This window comes from Miniopterus schreibersii, assembly GCF_964146895.1.
Source record: "Miniopterus schreibersii genome assembly, chromosome: 14".
NCBI classification, from domain to species: Eukaryota; Metazoa; Chordata; class Mammalia; order Chiroptera; family Miniopteridae; genus Miniopterus; species Miniopterus schreibersii.
The window spans coordinates 3,293,127-3,319,828 of record NC_138114.1 but is presented as its reverse complement, the minus strand read 5'-3'; the positions used below and the strand labels follow the sequence as shown (position 1 = coordinate 3,319,828).

Here is a 26,702-nt window from a genome sequence, read left to right as displayed (position 1 = left end):
TGTCCAGGTTGAGCTTAGTGCCTCACCTTGCAGGGTCGAATGTTGCCAGCTGTGTGGCTGTCCCTGACTCTCCTCCCGTGACTCACAGACGTGGAGACGTATTAGACAGGTTGACCCTGGATGGGGTTTCACCAGCTGGGCTACACAGGAGGGAGCAGTGGAGGTTCTGCAAAGAGTGACTGTAAGGACTAAGGGACAAAATGAAACTGGGCGAGGGACAGGAGGGAGGGCAGGAGGAGGCTTCAGCAAAGGTCTAAGGGCAGGTGCTTGTCAGGACCGCCCTGTGCTCCCCAGGGAGTGCAGGGGAGGCCCGAGACCTCCCCTCGGGGTGCCCTCTGCTGGCGAGTGGCGAGGGAGGCCACAGCACTCCAGGGCTGCCTTCTAGCTCTGAGACTGCCACTCATTTCCCCCCTTTTATGCTTTTGTTTATCTTTTAAATGTCATAATAAAATATGAGAAAACGTTTATTCTCTATAGATCCATAATTTATTCTGAATTATGATAGTACTAAGTTTGGTCAGTTATTCATTGACTATAAAGTATTTATAAATGCTACCTTAATTTAAAGCATTAGCCATTAGAATTCAAATGTTAATAGAGCCCGTGCTGACTTAACAGAGGAGAGGAAGGACACAGGTGGTGAGGTGTCAGCAGAGGGGGTGCTGTGGCTGTTAAGATTATTTGAAGTAAGGCAGTGGCCCCAGGAGCCCCACTTGGGGGGCAGGCAGAGGTGCTGCAGGGCCTGGGCTGGTCTGCTGGACCCCCTCAGGGAGAGGCCCTTCCTTCTGGAGGCAGGGCTGCCTGGAGTCTGGCTCTCCCTCCATGGCCTGCCTATACCAGAGGAGCCTCACAGGCTTCTTCGGGTTGAGGGCACCTCTACTAGGCTGCTTCTACTCAGGAGGAGTGTCCCCCCTTGCTTGTCCATCTGGAAAAATCCTCTCCTCACTCCCCAAAGGCTACTTAGCACACACGGTTGAGGGGCCTGTGGGGTTAGAATAGCAGGGGTGGCATGGGTGGGTCTTGCCTATTCAGGGCCACATCTGGCCCTCCTGGAGACCCGCTCTGGGGCATGATATGCTCGGGGCACAAGGTTGGGGGGCTAGGTTCATTGTGACCAGCACTACTACCAGGGATTGGCACCAGAAATTGTGTGTCTCTTCTAGCACAAGCCTTCTAGGGTGTATTTTCCCCCAGCCTTGTTCCTAGAATTTTCCAGGACTCCCCATGGGGATTAAGGAGACTGGGTATGATCAGCAGTGGTGCCAGTGACCTCCTTTTTGGGGCGCTGTCTCAGGACTAGCACCCACCTGCAGGTGCTGAGGCACTGAGCTGTAGATTCTGCCCAGTGTGGAGAGGCTCTGCTTCTGCTTGTGGGCTCCTTCCCCAGGCCAGTGCTGAGTGTGGCGCTGCCCCAAGAGTCTCCACCAGGGAAGGGTTGGGTAGACTCCCCCTGGATCCTGGCTCTGCCCCTGCTTGTCACTATGTCTTCCTGGAATGGGCTGTGGGGACCTGTGCTCTGGTGCTGAGACTCTGCCATTTGCTCTCTGCGTGGCCCAGGCCACACAGCCAGCCCTCTCTGTGCTTCAGTTTTCTTACCTGGGGTGAAAGTTATGAGATCCCGTCTGTCCTGTGATGTGGCCAGTGCTGTGCCTGACACGCCTCACCCCAAGAGTCCTGTGTCTGCAGCAGCTCGGATGCCCACATCTCAGGGTACCTGGAGGGAATGCTGGCTGAGCCCAGGAGTCCTCGCGTCTTGCCTCAGCCCTGAGCTCTGAGCAGCTTCTTTCTTCCCAATCCTGGGCCACTGAGCTCGGGTAAGGGGGCTCGAAGCTGCTCGTTGCTTTCATCTCTGCTTTCTGCTTTCCCAGCTGACGAGCCATTCTCAGGGAGCCTTTACCGGTCCATCTGCCTACATTGTTATAATCAAGAGAGATCATACGATTTTGCAGTCAAAGGATTATAACAAAGGCTGTGATCTTCTGGTGAGCTGCAGAAACACCTCCAAGCTGGAGAGGCGGATCCAGCGTGACTTCGACATTCCTACGCTGTGCCAGGCTGTGTGAGTGGCTCTTCACGTACAAAGACCTTTCACAGCATGAATACAACAGCCCCATGAAGTGGGTGCATCACCTTCACCAGAGAGCAAACCACAGAGGCCCAGCCCCTCACTGAGGCCCCACCCAGTATCCACGCAGGGCGGATTCAGACCTGGGCAGCCGGACCTCACTGGGGCTCAGCATCTCCAGTCGCAGCCAGGGCCTGAGTGTAAAGTCCTGTCCTGGAAATGAGCACAACCCTGATTAAGCTAATAGCTGACTTGGCTTTGATGTATTTTGATCTTATTATTTTTATGTTAGGAGCCTCTAAATAACCATCATTTCGATAGCGCCCCAATTAGCAGGCCATTCACAGTGATTGGAGATTGACTTGCATCGGGCCTCTCCATTAGTGCCTGGGAGAGGTTTCCAGCCCTAATTGCCCATCTTGTCTGCTGGGGCTGGAGGCTGAGGAGCTTGCATGGGCAGGGTGGCCATGGGGACAGGTCCGTGATGCCCACCTCCACGGGAGGCTGTTGGCTGTGGAGTGAGGTCACCCTCTGTTGTGACTACTATTTCTTGGGATCTTAGACATTACTTGGGTGGGGACATTGATGGGGAGGTGGGGCAGGAAACTGGCATCTACTTAGCATGTATCTTGTGCCCAGCACAGGGTCGGCCCTTGTGGTCCTCAAAGCTCCACTGGCTAAAGATTCTTATCCTCATTTAATAAACACCTGAGGCTCAGGAAGGGGACAGGCCCATGATCACATGGCTGCTGCCTGAGGAACCCAGAACTGCTTCTGCTGTCCGCGGCCCCAAGCCCAGCTTGGAAGCTGGCGTCTCTGGCTGCAGCAGGGCTGGCGCAGGTGACCGGTCAGCTACTTGTCTCTTCCCTGAGCACGTTCCTGCTGCCTGGCCCGGTGTTGCCATCCTGCACCCATCACACTGCTCTCCCCCTCTCTGCTGGTCTAAACCTTTCTCTCCCTTTGAGGCCCCGATGCAAACCCCATGCGTTCACCTTCCTTTGGGTCCCAGGGAGCTTCCTCTCTCCTTTCTCACTGGCTGAATTGTGGGGTCTGTGTCCTTGGTAGATCAGAGGTGAGACCTCTGGTCATCCTGCCTTTGTCCCCTCCCCACCAGTGCTTGGTGCAGGGGTCTGCAAACGGGTGTGCGGAGCGTGTGTATGAAACAGGCAGGGGGAAGGAACAGTGTGTGGGAGGGGTGGGAGATGTGCCCAGGTGGGGAAACGGAAGCTTGGGAGGTTCAGCGACTATAGGATCAGTGTATGGAGTGGGGACAGGGCTTGCCGTCCGAAGCCAAGTGGTGACCTGGGAGGGAGTGGGCGGGGCAGGCAGCCCAGGGCAGGCACCCAATGATGGCCACAGTGAGGGCATTTTCTCTGAGGTCCTGGGCTGGGGCCGGAGCTGGATTGCTTGATGCCCCAGTGATGTATAGTTTATTTTGTAAGCTTACTTATGTAAAGTTATAAGTGCAATATATTGTCACTAAAGAGGGGATTTGCCAGGAAGAAAGAGAATCCATCCATCACAGCACCTTAGCTTTTGGTGTTTCTTTTTGCCTTTTTCGTAGGCGTGCTCTTTACCTAGGAGTAACCAGGTGAGCCTACAGTTTCCTGTCCTGGTTCTGTCACTTCGCCATGTCTCAGAAGCTCTTTTAGCCAGGTGACATCTCTGTCAGTTGCGTGGCCCCATAACTTGATATCTGGGAAATGGGTGCACTGCCGCCGATGCCACACGACGTCACGAGGATCATGTGAATTCCTATGTGCAAAGTGCTCCACAGATCATCTGCACAGAGAAATTCTCACAGAATGGTGTCTGCTCTTACATGGCTTCATACTTACACATTATCGGAGGATTACTGTCCTTTGCTAAAGAAATTATCGGTTCACGACGTGAAATTTCAGCAACGCGGAAAAGAAGGGATACCACTCCTAGGCTCTTCCAAAATGCAATCACTTTTGACATTGTGCAGTCTTTGCCTCCACTTTCCTCTCATGCCTGCTGCTTTCTTTACTCGATATTGTAATATGTAGAATTGTGCATTGTTTTCACATGACTTCAGGACAGGCACTTTCCTGTTGCTGCAGTGTCTTTGTGAACAGTTTTAAAGGCTGCTTATGTTTTTAGCAAACGGAACTCATTCCTGGCAATCACCTATCTGTACCTTTTAGATTGTTAGCAATGTTTCAAGAGTATGGATAAGTGTGCTTTGAATGTTTTTGGATCTAAAGCCATATCCATAGTTTGGATAGGTACCTGAAGTGCAGTTATTGGACAGAGCAAGGAAACCATCCTGGCTTATGGTATTTTTGCACCAGTCTTTACTGACTGCCATGTGGTGAACACCGTGTGTGTCTGGGGAAGGGTGGTGAGCAGACCGGGCATGGCCCTTGCCCCTGGAGAGACAGAGTAGGGGGATTATGGGGTGCAGAGGGAGCACTGGACAAGGGACCGTAGCCAGTCTGAGTCTGACACACGAGTGAGTGTGAGGTTCGAGAGGCAACAGAAAACATGGCAGGTGCCAGGGGCCAAAAGTTGGGCAGTTGGTCGGGGCAGTGAGCAGGGCTGTGTGAGCAGCAAGGCTGCACATTTTGGGCGCCTGCAGGATGCTCTAAGGGCTTGACTCTATGCCCAGGGCTTTGGGAGCCACCGGAGGACTTTGAGCAGGCACACGACATGCCTGGGCTTCTGTCTGGAAGAGAACTCCGCGTGTAAAGCCTGGTGAGAGGGGCTGGCGCCCTTGGGTGGTTGTGTGACTCCCCCGAGGGACTTCAGGGGTCTCTTGTTTCACACCCCAGCCATCATGCGTGGAGGCTGGAGATCCGCAGGGAGAACTGGGGGCATTTGAATCCTTGTTCTGTGGGTGTCCTCGGGTGGGGAGCAGCTGTTTGATACCTGGGGATGGTCTTTCCCCTCCTGAACTACCACTACCTGGCTCTTTGGGTGCTTCCCCTGCCCTTGGGCTCCTTCTCCCATCCTTGTCTGAAACCCAGGGGCTCTCACCGAAAGGACCAACTGTCAAAGCTGATCAAAAGCCGGTGGCGGCAGCAGGTGGCTGCTGACAGTCCCAGGCCGTGCTCTGAAGCTGCAGCTGCTTCCCCACATTCTTGCTGTCACATGAGCATTATGAATCCATGTTGCTCAGAACTATTCAGAAATAGTCTGGTATTGCGAGGTGTATCTTTCTGTTGATGGGTCTGATGTCCCCAGAAGGTGTAACGTGGCTGACACGGGCGCCCTTGTGGTTACGGATGACTTCAGAAGGCCAGTGAGCCCCCTGCCCCCCTGGGAAAGGCTGCTGGCGCCTCACTGCTGCTCCTCCTCTGGGCCAAGCCCGTGACGGCCCTCAATAGGGAGCATCTCCCTTTGTTACTGTCAAGTGGCATTCGAATCACCCTGGGCTTCTAGAGCCAACTGCTTCACCCTGGGCTTGACCCGGTGTTTCTATGATATGAGTCAAGTGGATGTGGCCAGAAGATGCAGGGTTCGGTCTCTTTTTTTTTTTTTTTTTTTTTAACCAGCAACCTGGGTCCTCTGGGGTAGGCGTCTCCCTGACTTTCTGATATAATTCATTCCCTTCAATCCCAATCAGTTTTCAGTTCAGCCAACAATGGAAGAACACACAGTATTTTCCTGTCCTGGGCTTGGCCTTGGGGAAACACAGATAAAAAAATGAGTTCTCGGCTCTCAAGGGGCTCCCAGCCCAGGGAGGAGACGGGATGGCTAATTTAGCAACACTGGTGGGTGTCTCAAGCAGCTGTGGGCTAGGTCCCTATTCTGCCACCCCTCCTCGAGTAGCCTAGGGCAAAAAATTTGCCTCTTCTGACCTTTGTTTTCGGATCTGTTGAATGGGTACAAGAACGTCCAGCTGGCAGGATCACTGAGGGCACCGTAAGACTGTGCATGTGAGAGCTGCTGGCCTGGCCTGGGATGGGTCTTGGTCCCTGGAGGGAGGCAGCATTTCTTGGGGCCCCAGGCATGAGCTGCCAAGTGTGGGCTGTGTGAGTTGAAGCCAGTGCAGCATCACTCCCATGCTGACCCCTTCCTCTCTCTCACTTCTTTCCAGCCTGTGATCTCATGACCCAGGGGATTTTGGCTTTGGTCACGTCCACCGGCTGTGCATCCGCCAACGCCCTGCAGTCCCTCACAGACGCGATGCACATCCCACACCTCTTTGTCCAGCGCAACCCAGGAGGGTCACCACGCACTGCCTGCCACCTGAACCCTAGTCCTGACGGTGAGGCCTACACGCTGGCCTCGAGACCGCCTGTGCGCCTCAATGACGTCATGCTCAGGCTGGTGACAGAGCTGCGCTGGCAGAAGTTCGTCATGTTCTACGACAGTGAATACGGTGAGTTGTACAGGCAGGGGCTGCTCTGGGCTCCAACGGAGGCCCAGCTGGGTGCTGGGCAACCTACCTACTGGGCTGTTGTGCATGGCAGGCAGCCAGGCCCCTCGGAGCAGGCGCAGAGGCGTGGAAGGCGGTGGTGGTCTGTGCTGAGCAGGTCTCGGGTGGCAGGGCCCAACCTTGAGCTTTGTGAGTGGGGAGGAGCTGTGAAAACAGATCCATAGACAGGCACTAAAGTTGCCTAGCAACACACCTTATCCTGACAGCCGAAATTTGAATCATCTTAGAGTTTTCAATAAAATATTAATAACCTGCTGGCAGGAATCTGAGGGCTGCATGCAGGCGGTAGTGCACGCCAGCTAGCCTGGGTCCTCCCGGAAGCCTCCCTCAGAGATCGCCCATCACACTGGAGGGTCGCCCAGCCTTCCCAGCTCCTCCCTCCCTCCACCCTCATCTGCCCTTCGTTTCAGGGTCTTGGGCAAATGTCAGGGGGAAGGACACCCTGAGTGTCATGGAGCCAGGCTGGGGTTGTGTGGGTCTGGGACAATGGGCGTGGCTGGACATGGCTTCTTTGAATACATGCCATTGAAAAAAATCAGTTTGCTTGTTAGAAAACCAGAAAAATGAGTTTTGGAGAAATAGCTTCAGGTTTTCTTATGGCTGCTCCGTGAAAACAGGCAGGTCCTAGTTCTAAGATAAGACAGTTTCCATGCTGCATCCTTTTTAAAATTTATTTTGAGATAATTGAAATTCACATACAATTATAAAAAATAATACAGGGAGAGCCCATGTGGCTTCACCCAGGTCCCCACAGCAGCATCGTGTACAACTGTCACAGTGTCATGGGCAGGGCTGGACATCGATGCTGCCCACAGACCTTGTTCATATTCCCACTTCACATGCAGTCGGGTGTGTGCACTTACCTCTGCAGTTTTTATCTTGTGTAGATTCACCTGACCGCACAGTCGGGATAGAGCAGTTTCCTGTGAGGATCCTCAGTTCCCTTTTCATGGCCACGGCCACCCACGTTATGTGTCTCTAAAGGGTATGGAGGACTGGTGAGGGTTGGCAGCCCCATAGCTGGGGCCAGGATGGAATGAGTGGACCCTGAAAAGTCCTGCTTTGTTTCTTGGTGAAATAATTCCTTTGCCAAGAATGTAACTAAGAAGAGAAGCCAGCATATGTTTGCATTTGCTTAAATACTCTGCTGCTCTGAGACTGAGTGTTGTCCTCAGCTCTTGAGCAAATATGCTGTTTGGAGCTTCCAGGAGGAATTGAAAGAGCAGTCACTGTGCTGAAATAAAGATGAGGTGGTGATGGGCACAGGGTGGCCCAAGACTCTGGGCGCTTGAACTGGACTCTGTCCAGGACCTGGCCTCCCTCCCACCCACCTTAATCTCTGGCCCTGGGGAGGAGTTGGAGATGATGCCACAGCCCCGAGGAGCCCACAGGGCATCTCTCAGGGGACCAGCCTTCCTCTGAGAACCCTTTGAGTTGGTGGCTCAACCCCGATGTTGGGTCTGCTCTGAGGCTGGGCTGTGTGGGTAGGTGTGGACACGACCAGGGCTGGAGGATGCTGGGGTCCACTGTCTGCAGGCCCTTCCCACCTCACTTCTGCTGGCACCTTTGTTCCCCTTCTACTCTGACCTATAGAAACTCTTCACACCCTGGTTCTCCCTCAGGCTTCGAGGTGGTTTTGCTGGGAACCTCAGCCACAGGAGGTAGGGATCAGCTCTCCAGTCTGCCCACCTGTCTGGGCTCCTGTAATTCTTGCAGACTGAGGACACCTGATGGCACCTGTGCAAGCTCTGTGTTTCCTTCTTGTTATGTCCCTGACTCCCACTCAGCTCTGGCCTTTATCAGTAATTCCATCATGCTGCAGGGTGACCAACAGCTTTCCTCTGGTGGACTGCTGCAGGCAGGGGGTCGACTTGAAGGCCGCGTTGGGGAGAGTTCTGAGGCTGTATGTGGGAGTAATGGAAAGTGTGTGGCTGCTCTGTGGGCTGCCCTGGCGAGGGACAGGGACTGGCAGCAGCCCACCACGTGCGCTGATTCCCATCTAGAGGGTGGGTGGCCTGCAAGTGCTGACATACATTCGAACGTCGCTGTCCAGGGTGCTGACCCCTTCAGCCTAAGACTTTCTGGAGGGCAGGGCTCTTTCATTGGATTCTGTGCAGGGCCTCCTGCCTTCGCCTGCCCTGGCCATTGGCCCCCTGATTTGACAACCTCGGAGGCCAAGATTTTGCCTCAAGATGTTCTCTGTAAAACTTTAACCACGTGACTATCACTGCTTGTCCTGGCTCTGCCCCTCATGCACAGCCCAGCCTCTGGCCGTTTTTCAAGCCTTGTGTTAGGTGAGCCCAGAGGTGGGAGCCCACGTGCTGTTGATGCAGCACATTTGGCCTCAAGAGTGAAGTGTGTGGGTGCTCCCTCGGCATGGCCGGCATTGGCCTGTCTGAGGGCGTTGGGTGGATTTACATTGCTGATATGCCCATGACAAATGGGGCCTCCAGAACCCCTCAGGGCCCCCAACACCCCACCACTGCAACACTAGCTGCAGATTAGCCCAGTTAAAGTAAAATTAACAGCAAAGTCTGCTTTATTCCTTCCAAAGTCAAACACAAGTGGTTTGAGGATAGAGCAACTTTTTTTGGATGCTGATCTGCAAGAGTCTTTACATATATTATTTCACTTAAGCCATTTGATAGCACTCTGCAGTGGGTTACTGCTGCCGATTACAGATGAGGAACGCATATCTCAGAGAGTGTTTGGACTGTAATGCCCATGCCCTTAGTCAGGCAGTATCCCATTTCTGTGATCTGGGCTTGCTAAGCCCAGCTCCCTTCTTCTGCTCCCAGCCAGGCAGAGCTGATGCTAGGAAGGGGTTGCGGTTTGGAATAGACTTGGCATGCCCTTGGATGGTGAGGTTGGCCACTTCAGTGAATATCCTACGTAAGGTCCCAGCCTTGCTGGGTGAGGCCTGATTCTTCCTAACCTGTGCCTCAGTCTTCCTTTAAGCCCGGGAATGTCCTGTCCTGGGTGGAGCGTGAGGACTGGGCATTTGACTCAGTAATCAAAGGCCAGAGAAGCAAAAGCACTGGGCCCTGAGGCAGAACTTGGCAGAGGAGTGAGAGAGGAGCTTATATATATATGGTTGACAGAGTGCAAGATGTGCCATTTAGTAAAATTACATTAAATACTTGTATGCTTGTTGTGACAGTGAAAGGAAAAATAAAAGAGAAGCTGGCATTTGGGAGAGAAAATCTGTAACATTAAAATACCAAAAGTTTGGATCTAGCAGAATAGAACTTTTATTCTTGCACTTCAAATTCTGGGATATTCCTTTGTGTGTTGGTGGGGGCTGTGCTCGGAGCTGCAGCCTCACTTTCTCCCCAGGGCATATATGTGGATGAGTGGTGGGGCTGTCTTGGGATTTTAGAAATCATCAACTCATTCATTCAACAAATATTCACCGAGTTCCTACCATGTACAATTATTTTGCTACACACTCATTTTAGATGAAGAAACAGGCAGGTGGAGTAACTTGGCTAAAGTTGCACAGAGCTGGGCCGTGAAGTCAGCACCCCAGGGCTCTTTCCTCTGTAGCATCTCCACCCCTGCACTGGGCCAGCTGGGATGCCTGGGATGGGTTGGCTGCTGGAATCCCACAGAAGCACAAGCTGTGGGCTCTGCATGGGTGGCCATTGTCTATTGCACTAGTTTTAAAATTATTTTAAAATCTTCAAAGTTGCACATGATTATAATGTATATGTTAAGTTAGAAGAATGATAATAAAGTGAACTTCCATGAACCCATACCAATTTGAAAAATGCAAAGGAGCCCTACCCAGGGGACAACCGCTATCCTGATTATGTGCTCACCAGTTCCTTGCTTTTCTTTATAGTTGATCCTGTAAAGAAATACCCAAATACACATTGCTTAGGTTGGCCTGTTTATGAACCATAAACACATGGAATAACTTTTCTGTATGCTTTTGTGATTGCTATTTTCACTCACTGTTAGGATTTTGAAATCCACTCATGTGATGAGGTGGGTATATTCAATCATTTTTATTGTTGCGTAGTATCGTGTGATTTATTACCTGTTTTATTGTTTTTTGTTTTAAATATATCTTTATTGATTTCAGAGAGAGGAAAGGAGAGAGAGAGAGAGATAGAAACATCAATGATGAGAGAGTCATTGATCAAGCCCGCAACCCAGGCATGTGCCCTGACCGGGAATCGAACCCCGACCACCTGGATCCTAGGTTGACGCTCAACCGCTGAGCCACGCCCTGCCTGGCATTACCTGTTTTATTGTTATGGGCATTTGGGTTGTTTCCAGACATTTGCTGTTACAAATAATGTTAATAAGAACGTTCTTGTATTTGTCTTCTGCTGTCCTGTGTAAGAGCTTTGAAGGGTCTCTCCTGAGAAGCAGGATTGCTGGACTTAGGGTCTATGCACATTTCACTTTCTCAGGCCGTTCCAGGTTGTTTTCCGTTCCTGCTCATTTCCACTGCCGCCTGCAGTGTGCGAGAGTCTCAAAGCTCCCGACCTCGCCAACACCTGGTAGTGTTTTAATTTTAAGATTTTCATATGAAAGTGATATGTTACCATGACTTTAATGTACATTTTCCTGATAACAGATGGGCTGAATTTCTTTTCATGTCTTTACGTGCTGTTTTTGTTTTGTCTCCTATGAAATGCCTATTTATTGTTCTTAAATTTTAACCTATTTTAAAAATTGAGTCTTTTCTTTTGTAAGTTAGGTGGGGCAAATATTTTCTTTCAGTTAGCTGTCTTTTAAAAAAAAGATTTTAAATTGATTTTTAGAAAGAGAGGAAGGAAGAGGGAGAGAGAGAAACATCCACCTGAGAGCAAAACCTCAGTCAGCTGCCTCCTGCACGCCCCTTGCCGGGGATCAAGCACACAGCCTGGGCATGTGCCCTGGTCGGGAACTGAACCCGCGACCTTGTGGTGCACGGACGATGCCCAGCCAGCTGAGCCACACCAGGCAGGGCTCCGTTAGCTGTCTCAATGCACAAAAGTTCTTTATTCTTTTGCTGTCAGATTTACTCATCTTTCATATGCTTAGCTTTTTCCTGTCTTTTAAGAAAAATTTATCTTTGTTGCTGAAAGTTTTAAAGTATTATTAATAAAACAAATATTATTTTCCCCATTGGCCCCCTCCTCCCCGCCTTTGTCCTGTCTTATTTAAGAAGTTCTTCCCCACCCCAGTGTCATAAAGACATTTTCCTGCTGAAACCTCACTCTGCACTGAGGGGAGATGTTGCCCTTCTGGCTGGGTATCCAGTTATGTCCCCACGCAGGACGCACATGGCTGCCGATGCTAGGCCACCTCTCCCTGCAGCCGTGGCTGACATTTCTCCCCAGCACTGCTCTGCTCTATTACAGCCTCAGGGCCAATCCTTTGCTTGGTGGTGATTGCACAGCTGTGGCAAGGTCATCAGGGAGAGCTTCCTGGAGATGGTGACATGTAACAGGGCCTAGAACACTAGCAGGAGTTAGGAAGCAAAGGGCTGGGGGGGGGGCATAGGAAGAGTATCCCAGGCCATGGGACGAGCATGCTGGAAGGCTGGATGGGGTCATGGGAAGAGGGAAAGATCACATGGTTGTACTCTGGCCAGTGGCTAATAGTGAGGATGGAGCTATAGGCTGCACGGTCGCAAGGGCCTCACTGATGAGCTCCGAATCCCTAGATATTTTTGGGAGCTATCCCTTGCTACTTCAGATGGTGCCTCTAGGCCCTGTTCTTCATGCCCTGTCCAGACACCTGAGGGCAGACATAGGGTCTGGAGGTCTTTACCTGCAGAAGGCTCTGGTCCTTCCACTGCCTGCATCCAGGCTTACTGGCTGCATATGAAAGGGGAGAAACTAACTCATGTGGAGGATTTGTGATCTGATTGAGGACAAAGCCCAGGCCTAGAATCTAAGCCGGAGGTAGGGCCTGAATGTGCCAGATGACCTGGTGACTCAGGAGACTGGGGTGGCTCATGTTTCTCCAGTCCTCAGTCCATGCTGAGCACTGTGCAACCTGCCTGAGTGGCACCAGCTCACTCGTCCTCACTGAAACCCTTCTAGGTGTGTTTGTAGGACCCTTGTTTTACAGATGGGGAAATAGGAGCTCAGAGGAGTGAAGAGGTTTGCTCGAGGTCATGTCGCTGGAGGGCACAGCTGGCCAGATCTGACTCCCAAAACCAGGTATCACAGCCCTGCTCACAGCTTCGCGGTGCTCGTGGCAAAGCTGTGGGAGCAAACACCACAGGGAGGCTCTTCTTAATGCACAGCTTATTGTAGCATCACTGGGAACAGCAGCAATAGCCACATATCCATCTTTAGCTAATTAGCTAAGTATATTATGTTACATACATTTAATGGAAAACTGCAGTCCTTTTTTTTTTCTTAGCCAAATATCACAGCGGAATTTACTATTTTAAGAAAGACTACAAAAAGCTAGGAAATGCTTGGCACCCTAGACTCCCAGATTTTCACTTCTGGGAGGGGAGGCCAAGGGATGCAGAGAGTTGGCGGCCACCCTAAAGCATGCAGCACTGCGGAGCACACAAAGTAGTGATTTTATACGATAGGTCAGGTTTATTATTATTTTTTACTTTGCCACAAGTACCTATCTCACAGGTTGTAAACACTGAGAAAACAAACAGTTAAGGCCATGATGGTTGGAAAAAACCCCAAGTTACCCACTCTGCGTTGGGGCATCCACAAATTGCACAGTAGCCATGTTGGGGGAGCAGGCTCAGGGCAGGGAGTATAGGAGGCTCCGTTACAAACCAGCGGCAGGATGTGGGGGTCTGAATGAGTGGAGCCCAGACCTTGACCAGCAGGCCACTTCTGGGCCCTGCTGCTGGGAGCAGGCCCTCTGGGCTCTGGCACCAGGCCCAGCCCACTGCTCTTTGGAAGCTGGAGGTGGTGCCCCCTGCTGCCCTCCCTAGAGCCAGGTAGGGCGGTGCCCTCTTCTGGGGCTGTGGGGCAAGGGAGGACTCAGCTCTAAAGAAGATGTTCCTTCCGCGGGCTTAATTGCACTTATACAAAGGAGGAGGGAGCAGTGGCGTCCTGGGGCTGCTGCTGACAGTGGGGGGTGGGAAGGGGGAGTCCTGAGGTGATACCTACCTGTGCCTACCTGGGGCTCAGGGCTGGGCCCAGGACAGGCTGTGCAAAGCCAGCGGCTGAATAAGTTAACAGGAGGGGTGGGTGGGGGTGGGGGAGGCTGCTGTCTTCCCTGTCAAGGGGCCAGGCTGCTGCCCTAGAGGGCACCTGGGCAGAGTGGCGGGTTCCTTAAGGCAGGTCTTTTGTGTCAGAGTTTGCAGCTATGACTTCACAAGGTCCTGTGATGTGCTGGGCCCTCTGGGGTGGGGACCCCCTTGCCTTCCCTGTCTCATAGGCTCTCTCCCCGCCCTGGCAGAGGCTGGAGTGAGGCCAGCCAAGCCATAGAGGCTGTGAGGGACGCTTGCATGGAGGGGAGGAGGGGCAGAGGGCAGTGCCTGCTGGGCTGTTTGTGTCCCACAAGCTTGGCTGGCGGCTCCACGGCCTCAGAGCCCAGACTTGCAGCCGGCCGCCAGCGTGTCCTGTGGCAGCTCCCTCTTGCTCTCCAACTCCTCTTCGTTTGGGTCTAGGGGTTCAGCGAGGTGGCCAGGTTTGTGAACTCGCCCATGACAGTGATGGGTGTCTCACGCTTGGCCGGGCCACGCGGTGCTGCGCCAGGGGTGCTGTACTCATCCCAGAGTATGAGGTCCGAGGAGCCGGAGCTGGCAGTGCTGCGTGGGGGCAGGCCCCCAGTCACCACGGAGCTGGGTGGCAGCGCAGAGGGGCCCTGAGGCCCAGTTCTGCCGCCTCCTGTGGGGAGTGTGCCGGTGATGGGGCAGGCCCCCCAGTACCCCAACTGTAGTTCTTTAGGAGGCAGCGGCAGCACGGGGCGCCGTCAGCGGACAAGTGCAGCGCGAGAACGGCCGGGCCGCTGCCCTGGCAGAAGCTGCACAGCCACCGTGAGGAAGCCTGTGTTTGGGACGGAGGCGGTGTCTTGGGACAGGGACGGCAGGCATAGTTTTTCCACTGCATTTTTACACCTCTTGAGTTTTGTAGAATCTATGTAATTAATGTAATAACGGGCTGCCTCCCCTCCCTCGTGCTTATTGCCCACGGGGACTTCTTTGAGCTTCAGCTTCGTCATCTAGGGAACGGGTGGGGTTTCTGAGCTGCAGGAGTAAAGTGCCCGGAGAGTGCCCGGCACACGGCAGGTGGGCTGTGTGGTAACAAGCCATGTGTGGCAGCGTTTTCTCTTTGCAGGGCTGGGTGGGCACAGGACCTGGGAGAGTCTTGGTGCAAAGGTTTGGTTGTTTGCCTCTCTACCCTGGCTCAGGATTTCCCTTCAGTATAGGCGTTAGGGACATGGACTCAGGCGCAGTCTGCCTGGGTTGAGTCCAGCTCTGCCTCTCTAGTTGTGTGACGTTGGGCAAGCCACTCACCCTCTCCGTGCAGCAAGCTCCTCACTTGTCAAATGGGATAAAATAATCACCCTGCCCGCTGTGGTCTGTCTGTGGATTAAGTGAGTTAATGTCTGTCCAGTCCCGGCACAGGCTAGGTGCGCAGTAAGGCTTTTTACTTAGGAGCTGGGCCGGGGGCAGCTGTTGCTGCCCATTCTCTCTTGGCCTCCAGGCTGGTGCATCTTCGCTCTGGGTGCTCTGTGGCCCTCACTGCCTCTTGGTTGTGTTCCTGCTTCTTGGGGAAACAGAGCTTAGGGTCAGCTCTCCCTCCTGCAGGGGACGCTCCAGGCCTTCCTGCCGTCTCTCTGCATGGCCACGCAGGCTCTGGTAAGCCACCTACCTTCCCGGCCGGACAGCCGGCTCTTCCCATGGGAAAAAGCCGTCAGCTGTTGGACCTCACTCCTGAGTCTCCTTGAAGGGAAACTCCCCTGAAAAAGAGATTAGGACAAATGCTATTTTAATCAATGCTCCGTACCGACAGTGTCTAGTTTCTGGCCCCTGGCAAAGCAGGCCAGACAACTGAACCTCTGTGGCGAGTGATCTCCTTAATAACACACATCGTATAATTATGGCTTTAGTTTAAATTGAAGTAATAAATACTTTCTCAGAACAAATGAATAAGTGAGTTTAATTGCTGAGAAACCTACCAAGAAATTTGACAATAACTTTACGGGGACGAGTGTTTTGGGTTTTGTTCGTCAATCTAATTACAAAGCACCTGTACTTCGGGGCATGTTAATTGTAATGTTAGCTAAAAGAATAAAGTTTATTAACTCTGAAGTTTCCTCACCCCCCCATCAGATTCCAGATCTGTCTAGGGATGCGAGGTCTCGTGGGATGCAGGCGTGGAGAAAGGACAGGAGGGTGAGGCTGCCCCGCGCCTCCCCCCACGTGCCCCACGGTGCAGCTGTGCCAGAGGGAGTTGGAGTGGCCGCAGCTCCTGGAACACAGTCGCTGTGCACGAACTTGGCCAGACCTTCTGTGCTTTCCTCTTCCCACGCCACGCTGCACTGCTCCCTTGAAGGAAAGATGTGGCCCAAGACATCCCCCTCCTGCTGACCCTGACTCCCCAGGTCTCCTTGGCCCCTGCACACAAGATGAAACAGGTTTTGTTGTTCAAATTCCAGAATTCCAGAAAGGACACCAACGAAATGTGGCCCCATCTGGGAGGACCATTGGCCCAAATGGGACCCCTCCCATGTCTTAGTGAAATGAAACATGTCCTCATCATGATCTCGGTTGAACCATCTCCTACCCTCTTTTCTGATAGGACCCAGCAGTGTCAAGGTGCCTGCATTCTTTATTGAGGCATAATTGGCAATAAGACACTCATCAGACGTGCACTGTTCGATGAGTTTAGATAAATGCATGGACCAGCAGAGCCACCACTGCTGTCGGGGTGAGAACATTGCAGGTTAGAAATGTCTTTGTTTGAAGAGAGAAAACTGTAGGTCACTTGCCCGGACCTCAGTCACTTCGGCACTGGCTGGGAGGCCATAGTCTCTGTGCCTGCAGCATGTCTGGAGCCACCTCTGCTCCTATGAGGATTCTGAGGGACCTGAGGTATTAGTGTGGCTGACCTGGAGAGAGGGTGCAGGACAGGGATCTGTGGGAGGCAGGGAGGGGCGGGCAGAGGCAGGGAAGGGCTTTAACGGAGCCTTCTCCAGCTGGGAAGAGAGGTGGTTCCTCAGCCTTGCCCAGTGATGGCCAGCCCCTCCTTGGGAGGTGGCACTGGGTAGTTGTCAGTGTCCAGAAGAACGATGTTCCCTGCTGCACTGCTCACTACCCTGGGTGAGCCTGGTAGGCGTCAGGGCCCTGGTCTTCCTCACCTGTAAGGTAGGGGTCACTGCATCTCCTTCCTTGGCTGCTGGCAGAGCCGGGCTAAGCATGTGCTGAGAGAACAGGAGCAGGGTGAGAGCCTTACACATTGAAAGTCTTCCTTTGCCACTTGAGGGATCCCACTGATGCCACCTGGCTCTGAAGAAGCCTTTTGGAGGCCCGGGAAGTAGGCTTCTCTTGCCAGTTGTTCGGCACGACTTGCCTGGGCAGGGCCTGTGAGAGGAAGGCCTGTGGGTCTTGGTTGGGTTGTGCCCAGACAGCATCTGAAACAGCTTTGGGAACGTCCTTCCCCTTGGGAGTCGGGAGGCAGGAAGGCTCCGGGGGACCTAAGATGTTTCCCTGTGGAGTGTCCTGTGGGAAGCTTGCAGAGGGCCTCTGCGCCTTGCCCACTGTCACCCCTCTTCTCCCTCTGCCCCACACGCTCCCCTCCAGCTCCCTGCTGCTCCATGAATGTGCCAGGCCAGCTGGGCCTGAGAGCCTTTGCACTGGCCATTCCTCTGCCCGGGACACTCCTTCGTCTGCAGGCCGCTTCCTGCCGTCAGGGCTTTGCTTCAATCTTACCCGCCCCAGGAGGCCTCCTTTCACCATCTCATTTGAAAATGGGGCTCCTTTCCTGTTGACACCCTTCCCTGCCATGTTTTTCTTCCAGTGAATTTATTGCCGTCTATTTTTATGTTTGTCTCCCCTCTAGAAGTGAGCTCCACACAGGCAGGCCTTTGTCTGCTTGGTTGAATGATGCTGGGCACCCAGTGTTTAAACAGCTCCTGGAGCATAGTTGATGCTCAAGAAATAGTTCATGAGTGAGTGAGGGAACCTGCACTTAGGGGCATCTCATTGGCCACTTACTCTTCCAGGAAGGCTTGTGTCTTTGTGTGAGGTTTCTACCTACCACAGTATCTGTGCTGACTATGGAGTCCAAAGGTGTCCACAGGCAGATCTCCGCCCTCCACTCCTGCCTGAGCCCACAGCCGCCCTGCTCCTCTGCGCCGTCCTCCTGCAGGCATGTGGGCTGGGCCCACGGGCAGGGCAGACAGGCCCAGCCCTAGAGAAAGTTCTCCCCACAGTTTCATGGGAGAAACTAAATGTTTGTATCAGTGTGAGGGCTTCAGTGGCTGCCAGGGTTTTGTGCGGGAGGCTGTTGGGGGTTTGGGTTCCATTCCTGCCTCAGCCTTTTTCTAACTGACCTGTGGGCACAGTGACAGCTCTTTTTCATCCTTAGTTTCTCGTTTTGGTAGCGGGGATCTCCCCACTAGAATTACGCCTACCTCAGGGCTTCTTGGCGGTTGAAATGAAATGAAATGATGGATCTGAGAGCGATGGTGCTCCTGGTGGTCCCAGGCCGTCCTCATTTGCCTCACTCCCCCTCAGTGCCTGAGACAGAGCCGGCTATGCTGGCCTCTGACCGAGCTCAGTGCTGGGCAGACTGCCCTTGGGCCCTGAAGCCTAAAGCCCCACTCTGCCCAGGGGCGGCGGATTTGAATCACATCTGGGAGCAGGAAGAGCTTTGTGAAGTAGAGGAAGGAGGAAGGAGATTCCAGAAGGGGAGTCTGTGTGTAAGATATCCCGTATGAAGTGGTGGGGCCTGTTCACGAAGGAGGAGGGCTGGGGGCCAGAAGCTTCGTGCAGGAGCCGGGACGTGGTGGAAGGTGATAGTGGGATGGGTGGGTGAGGCTTAGTCACTCAGACTTGGGGCACCTGAGGGCCTATTGTCTGTGTCCGTGCTGGGGCTCGCCTACTCTGACATGAGGTCCAGCCTGATGGCAGGCACTCCTGTCCAGGGACGCTCAGGAGCGGCAGCCTGGCCTCCTTGGCTGCATCCCTGGTGCGTGAAATGATGGAACTGCTTGTATATGGTGTGGCCAGTTCTCCTTTAAAGGAAGCCCAGTGGTGTGGATTGTGGAGGCAGCTGCCTATGGGGATTGGGTGTCAGGGATGTTTCCCAGTGGAGGCTCCAGGAGTGGTGACCAGATGGGGTATGCCTGACACGTCCATTTTCCTTTGGGTAGCCTCACGTCTCCTCGCCAGGCCTGTTTGTCCAATTATCTGATGGTAGTTACCCTCCAAACCATGGATGTGACCTGTGAGGGCTTGCCTGCCACCACCCCACCCCCACAGTGGGAGCCTCCATGTGAGCCTGGTGCACTGTCTTTTGATTTGGGGTAGGAAGGCATCGGATACCAGGGCTGAAGGAACAAATGGAAGAGATGGTCCTGGAGTCAAGACTACCCAGTGGGAGCTGGGGCTTCCCAGAGAGACCACCCTAAGGGAGCTGGGAGCATGGAGGAGGCACTGAGCCAATGTTTCGGTATGAAATGGGTTAGATGTAACAGAAATAAAAAGACCAGAGATCTGGGTTTTACACACACACACACACACACACACACACACACACACCCACACACACACCCTTGGGTGCCTGTGGTAACTGAAGTCAGAGGCACAGATGAATGTTGTTTGCAGCCAGCTATGAATCTTGCCAGCAGTGACCAGGGAAGGTCAGTGCACTTGCCTCCTTCTAAGTGGGCACTGGCTGCAGTAGAGGGCCCAGGGAAGCTCAAGGTGAATGCATCCTGAGGACTCCAGTTGGCTCCCTCCTGGTCAGGAGTGGAAGTCAGAGTGAGAGGCAAGTGCACTTGTGGCCTGCAGGATGGGGATTGGGTGTCAGGGATGCCTTGGTACCTGGGGGTGAAGCATTCTTCCTCCCAAAGGGTCCTCATGGACCTCTGTCTGTCGCCTTGGGGACTGCCACTGCAGTCAGAGGCCCTGGCCACAAAGCCAGGTGGTGGCCACGGGGAGCTGCTCCAGCCTCTCTCCAGTACTGCAGAGGGCACTGGCGCTGGTACGGTGAGGTTTCTGGGCCCCACGTCTGTTGGGGGCATGGGGCAGTGAGGGGAGCAATGTGTGGTGCCATGGAGCCTGCATGCTCCAGCGCACCAGAGTCACTGGGCCACCTCTTCCCAATGCCACATCCAGTGACAACACTTCGGTAGATAGAAGTGGGTCATGGTGGGAATATTTGCACCTCGGAAATCTGCAAGTTCTGTGCCCCAGGGCCTTTTCTTCTGGAGAGCCAGTTTAACACCACACCCCATGCCCCACTCTCAGGGTATTTATTCTCTGCGGCAAGGTGGTGACACAGAGGCTAATTAAGGGCATAGTTTATGCTGAGGGAAAGGTGGGTAGCACAGGGCTGAGTCATGAGAAGGCTTCCTGTGGGACCCACCCTGGACCCTGAAGGGCAGGGAGGTTTGGGTGGATGGAGACGGGTGTTCCAGGAGGGGACTGGCCTGAGTGTAGAAAAGCGTCAGGTTCTGAGATGGGAATCATGGGACTTAACGTTAGGTGAGTTTGCAGGCAAAAATGAAGGCATGGAGAGCCAGGCTAGAAGGTTGGACTTTACCCTGGAGGGCAGTGGTTCTTAGTGGGACGTCGACTTATGTCTGGAGACATTTTTGGTTGTCCTATCGGGACTGGGGAGGAGTGCTAGAGACGTCTGGTGGGTAGAGGCCTCTAAGCAGTCAGTGCCCCTCCTCCCAGGACAGCCCGACAACAAATGGCAGTAGTGCTAACGGTGGGAAATGCTGCTGTGGGAGCTCAGACAGACTTATGGTCAGAGTGTATAAACTCGTATTTTTAGTTCAGTGTGTAGTGAAGTAGAAGTGTGTGTGTACGCGTGCATGTGTACACATCCACACATGTTCATGCACATGTATGACAAGAGTTGGAAACAAATTGACCAGAGTGGGTGAAAGGGGAAGTGGGCATTAGGTGCTCCCTGAGGATCCACTGCCGGCCTGGGAAGGTGGTGATTCATTGATCCCAGAGAACAGAGCAAGAGAGGGCTGAGAGGGAACCCAAAGTCCCATTTGAGTCATGGATTTCCAGGGTAATAGAATGTTATAGAAATGACCCTCTGTACCCCCCTTTTTTTCAGAGGAGGGGATGGAGCCTCAGAAAGTGCCAGCAGGAGCATGTGGAGTTTGAGACAGCAGGAAATCAGAGGGAAGTGTCTTTGGACAGTGGAAAATGCACGCTTCAGGAATAGGGCCACCTGCTGTTCCCTGGGAAGTGTCAGGAGAGTCCTGGGCCCGGAGAACTGCGCCTTTGCCCGTGGCCACCATGCCCCAGACACCTGTTTCCCCTGTGCTCCTTGTTATAATCTCAGAGGGACGGTTTCAACTTCTGTCTGCTACTTCCTTAGCTGGGCCACTCTGACCTGCAGTTTTCTCATCTGTCGATGGAGATACACTAGTATCTATACCATAGCATTATCAGAATATTAAATGAGATAGTTGGTGTGCCAGGCAGGGGTAGCAATGAGTGGGGTGTTGTGATTATTAACTTTTTAACAGAAGTTTGGCAGGGGTGGGTGGGGGATGGCGGGTGGGGTGGACGTGTATCCCATAGCTCCAGAGCAGCCCTGGGTCTGGGTCCACTATCTGAGGTCCAAATGTGTGGGGGTCAGGCCCCAGTGACAGCAGCTACAAACTCTCCCCTCATTCAGAGCACAAAAGCAAGGGCTGTCAGTGGTTCCTAAAAGTAAGTAAACTTCTCTAGTAATGAGAATCTGTATTTTCTGATTGTAAAGTTGTGAACAGCACTGAGACATACAAAGTAAAGATCAGATTTCTCCTTTGCACACCCTCCCATTGCACTCAGTTCCCTCTTGTCCCCAAGGCCACCACCACCATTTTCTTTAGGGGTCTCCCAGTGGGACAGCCACAGCTTCCTGTGCCTTGTGTGTGTTGGGGGAGGGGCTGCTCACACTCACTCTTCCATTTACTTTGTCATTCAGTGTGTGTGTCATTCAGCCATGCTAACTGAGGGTCTGTTCTGCCAGGATCTGCATGGGATGGGCAGGGCAGGGCAGGGTGAAGGCCTAGAGACCGACCCCTGGGCCTTGGGTGGGTCTCTCTTTCTGTGAGACTCATTGCTGCCACAAATCAGGACCAGGGTGACCCCTGTGGCTCTGGCATCTCCGCTTGTGTGCTCATGTAGCGGCTGCACAGAGAAGCACATTAGAGGGTGGGTGGTGGGTGCTTCGTGAATTAATATTCCCATGAAGCTGCTGTGTGGAAATGAACTGATAACAGCCAATTCCAAGTGCAAATCAGCTCCAGGCCCAGCTCAGCTTGAACAGGTGTGATGCCTTTGCACTATAAATACCTCCCCTGGAACTGGGGCAGCCCTGAGAGTGGCCCCAGTGCCCAGGAGCATCACCTGTTCTGCCTAGGGTGCCCCAGGCCTATGGCTGCTCCCAGGGATCTCACATTTCCTTGCCTCATTCAGTGCTGTGCCCCTTCGATATATGTTAATTCTCACACAATGCTGGCAGAATAGTCTAAGTAGCAGCAGTGGATGGTGGTTTAGCACTCAACCTCTGGTGCATACTGTCTGGGTTCAAATCCCACATCTACCTTTCTAGCAAATGTGAACTTGGGTAAGGTACTCAGTCTGTGTATGTCTCTGATTGCCCATAGGTTTCTACAGCATAGTGTTCTAGCGAGGTTTAGAAGAACCGGCACTTAGTGCCAGGCATATATAACGTACTTATCAGATGTTTCATATTTGCCAGTGATGAAATCGAGCCTCAGGGAGGTTAAGTAACTTGTCTGAGGTCACAGATCCAGCAAGTGGCAGACCAGGTATGTCTGATTCCAAAGACCATACTGTTCCTATTACAACTCATTTGGATCTGTGTCCTCTGAAGATTTGTTAATTGAAGGGTCAGATGCTCAGGCAAAATTTAAAAGGGCCCGAGGAAGCCTTTTGTTGAATATGCCCTGGGGTGTCCACCAAGACCACTGATGACATGAAAATGCTGTATCTAGGTTTATGGTTTTTCCAGCTTGGACCTCTACAGCTAACCCTGTAACAGTGGGAAACTGTCACCCACCCCACTATTCTTTTGACATTGTTTCTGTACACACTGACTCTGACTCATATGCAGCTTGGAGATAAACAGCATGTTTGTATAAGAATCCTAGGAACCAACTTCACAAGATGTAGACTCTGACCTTCAGTCCTCCTAGTTCCAAGAGATTTGCTGACCTTCAGCCTTAGAACAATGATGACTTAGAACCAGGGTGAGGAAGACCAGGATGACACACACCAGACCATCACTTGACCAGTTTTGAGGTCCTTATTGGGGTAGACTGTGCTGGCTGCATGTAGAGAACTTTTCAACTCCTTCCCCTTGATCTCTTTGTTCTTCTTTCCCTCTCCATCCTTATAAAAACCTCTGCCTGCACTGAGGGGGGGAGATGGGCTTTGCGACAAGAGTCCCCCATCTCTCCAGGTGACCGACACTTTAATAAACCACTTTCCTTTTTCACCAGCATCTGTCTAATGAGTTTGGTTTTGGTGGTGACAGGCAGCCGAACTTGGATACCAGTTACAACCCAGCATAACAGGTGGTTCTGCTTAGGTCTTAGCCTCTGCATCTCAGTTTTCTTGTCTCTGCACCTGTTTGCTTCTCTGTAAATGAATATATCAGACCTGCTGGACTTTGTGGCTGCATCAATTTTTATATCTTGTGACTGTGGGGTGCTTGTGACTGTGTGCTTATGTGTCACCCAAGGAGGTGATGCGGGTGCTTGATTATCATAGGAAGGGAAGGAGCACTTCATGAGCAATTACTGTGGGCTAGCATTGGGCTTGGTGCTTAATATTTGATCTCCTTGACTTGTCATATTAGCCTTGAAAGGTAGGTACTTTCGGTCCCATTTTCCAGATGGGAGAACTGAGGGTAGGACAAGTTATTTAATTAGACTAAGGTCATGCAACCAGAAAGTTATAAAAACTGATGGCTATGTGACTTCGAGTTCCATTGTCTCTTAGAAAGGCAGAAGGGTCTCAAATCAATTACCTCAGCTTCCACTTAAGAAATTAGAAATAGAAGAGCAAATGAAATCCAAAATAAGTAGGAGAAAATAAGTAATATAGATAAGAGTGGAAAACAAAGAAATAGAAAATAGAAAAACAGCAGAGAAAATAAATGAAACCAAAAACTGATTCTTTGTGAAGGTAAAATTGATAAACCTCTAGACAGACTGATTAGGGGGAAAAGAAAAGCCACAAATGACCAACATCAGGAATGAGAGAAGTGGTATCACTACAGAGTCTACGGATGTTGAAACAATGAGGAGGGAATACTATGAAAACTTTAGGCCCACAAATTTGACCGGCAAGCTGAAATGGACAAATTCCTTGAAAGACACAAACTACTGAGCTAAGCCACAGAAGTAGAGAACTTGACTAGCCCTGTATCTATTAAAGAAATAGAATTTGTTGTTAACAAACCTTGGGGAAGGAAACTCCAGACCATGATGGCTTCACTATTCAATTCTGCCATATATTTAGGGAAGAAATATTATCAATTTTATAAAGTCTTCCAGAAAATTGAAGAGAAGGGAATATTTCCTAACTCATTCTGAGACTAGTATTATCCTGATATTAAAACTGACAAAAATCGCCCGGCCGGGCTTGGTTCAGTGGTTGAGCATCGACCTATGAACCAGGAGATCATGGTTTGATTCTTGGTCAGGGCACATTCCAGGTTGTGGGCTCAGTCCCCAGAGTGGGGCGTGCAGGAGGCAGTCGATCAATGACTCTCTTATCATTGATATTTCTATCTCTCTCTCTCCCTCTCCCTTCCTCTCTCTGAAATCAATAGAGATATATTAAAAAAAACAACAGAAAAACTGACAAAAATGTTGTAAGAAAACTAATCCAATGTCATTTACAAACACAGACACATAAAAAACCTCAACAAAATATTAACAGCATATAAAAGGATACTTCGTTCTGACCAGGTGGAACTCAGCCCAGTGATGTAAGGTTGGTTTAGCATTCAAAATCAGTCGATGCAATTCACCATGACTATGGATTTAAAAAGAAAAACCATAGGATTATGTTGCAGAAAAAAGCATTTGACAAAATCCAACATCCAGTTCTATGAAAACTCTCAGCAAACTAGGGATAAAAGGAACCTTCTGGAACTTACGAAGGGCATTTGTGAACAGCCTAAAACTAACCTCTTACTCAGTGGTGAAGGAGTGAATGCTTCCCCCTAAGAGCAGAAATATGACAGGGATGTCCACTCTCACCATATCTACTCAGCATCGTGCCTGAGGTTTTAGCTAGTACATTTAGACAATAAAAAGGAATAGAAGCCATCCATATTGAAAAGAAGAAACTAAAACTTTTTATTTACTGATGACATGATCATCTAGGTGCAGAATTCAATGGAATCTACAAAAATATTAAATTAACATGTTAACTTAGCAACATTGTAGTATAAAAAGTCAATATAAAAATCCATTGTATCTATATAATATAATAGCAATGGACAATTAAAATAAAAACAAATACTGTTTACAATAGTATAAAAATGTGAAATACTTAGGGACCAATCTGACAAAAATCAACAAGGTCTATACACTGTAAGCTAGAAATGTTGCCGCAAGAAATTAAAGAAGATCTAAATAAATGGTGAAATATACTCTGTTTACAGGCTGAAAGACTCATTACTATTAAAATATCAGTTCTCAAATTAATCTATAGATTGAATGCAATTTCAACAGACATCCCAGCATGCTTTTTTGGGAAGGGGGTAGAAATTTGCATGTTGATTTTTAAATTCATATGGAAATGCAAAGTACCAGGAATAGCCAAAACAAGTTTGAAAAGGAAGAATAAACTTAGAGGACAAACTACATGACTTCAAAACATTAAAAAGCTACAATAATCAGGACTGTGTTTTTGGTGTAAACATAGACAAATAGACCACTGCAGCAGAATAGAGAACCCGAAATAGATGCCCATGTGTATGGATGATTGATTTTCAACAGTGGTGCAAAGGCGGTTCACTGGAGAAAGATTAGTCATTTCAATGAATGGTGCTGTACCAAGTAAATATGTGCTAAGAGGTAAACTCCAATCTGTACCTTGCACTATATATAAAAAAATAAGTGAAAGATGGATCATAGACATATGGAAAACCTAAAACTATAAAACCATGGCCTTAGGTTAGGCAAAGATTTCTTAGATACAACACAAGAGCACAGTTCATTAAAAAATGAATTGATAAAATTGATTTTATTAAAATTAAGAACTCTTTAAGAATTAACTCTGAGATCTCTTTAAATTAAGCTCTTTGAAAACACTGTTAAGAGAAGAAAAAGTCACAGACTGGGAGGAAATATTTACAAACCCCATATCTGATATAGGAATCACATACAGAATATAAAGAGCCCTTGAAACTCAGTAATAAACAACACAATTAAAAGTGGGCAAGCCCTGGCTGGAGTGGCTCAGTTGGTTGAGTGTTGTTTGGTGCCCCTAAACGTTGCCGGTTAGATTCCTGGTCAGGGCACATGCCCAGGATGCGGGTTTGATCCCCAGTCAGGGTACGTGCGGGAGACAATCAATTGATGTTTCTCGCATCAATGTTTCTTTCTCTTTCTTTCTCTCCTTTCTCTCTCTCTAAAAATCAATAAAAAATATTTTTAAAAATGGGCAAAATATTTGAATAGATCCATTACCAAAGAAGATATATGAGTGGCAACTAGGCATATGGAAAGATGCTTATTAATAATTAGGGAAATGCAAATTAAAACCACAATGAAAAGTTCTATATACCTGTCAGAACAGCTAAGTTAAGAGACTGACAATATCAGACATTAATTAGTAAGGTTTTGGAAATGGGAACTCTTACACACTGCTGGTGGGAATGTGAAATGGCACAACCATTTTGGGGAACAGTTTGGTAGTTTCTTACACAGGTAAACATACTACAATATTAGCCAGTCCAACCCTAGGTATTTACCCAGGAGAAATGAAGGCCCATGTCCACATAGAGGATTTCTATAGCAGCGTAATTTGTAATAGCCCCAAGTGGAAAACAACAGAGATGGCCATCAACAGTGACC

At 50.7% G+C, this 26,702-nt stretch overlaps 1 protein-coding gene across 2 annotated transcripts in view; it reads left to right on the top strand.

The window, feature by feature from the left end:
• GRID1 (glutamate ionotropic receptor delta type subunit 1) overlaps positions 1 to 26,702 on the top strand; it is a 624,630-nt gene that overhangs the window by 137,957 nt on the left and 459,971 nt on the right. The window contains exon 3 of one of the 2 annotated variants that reach the window (XM_081157434.1): positions 6,129 to 6,413. The exons of the other annotated variant lie outside the window; for it this stretch is intronic. Coding sequence (XP_081013560.1) covers positions 6,129 to 6,413 — 285 coding nt within the window. The remainder of the gene's footprint in view (positions 1 to 6,128; positions 6,414 to 26,702) is intronic. 2 annotated transcript variants of the gene reach the window in all.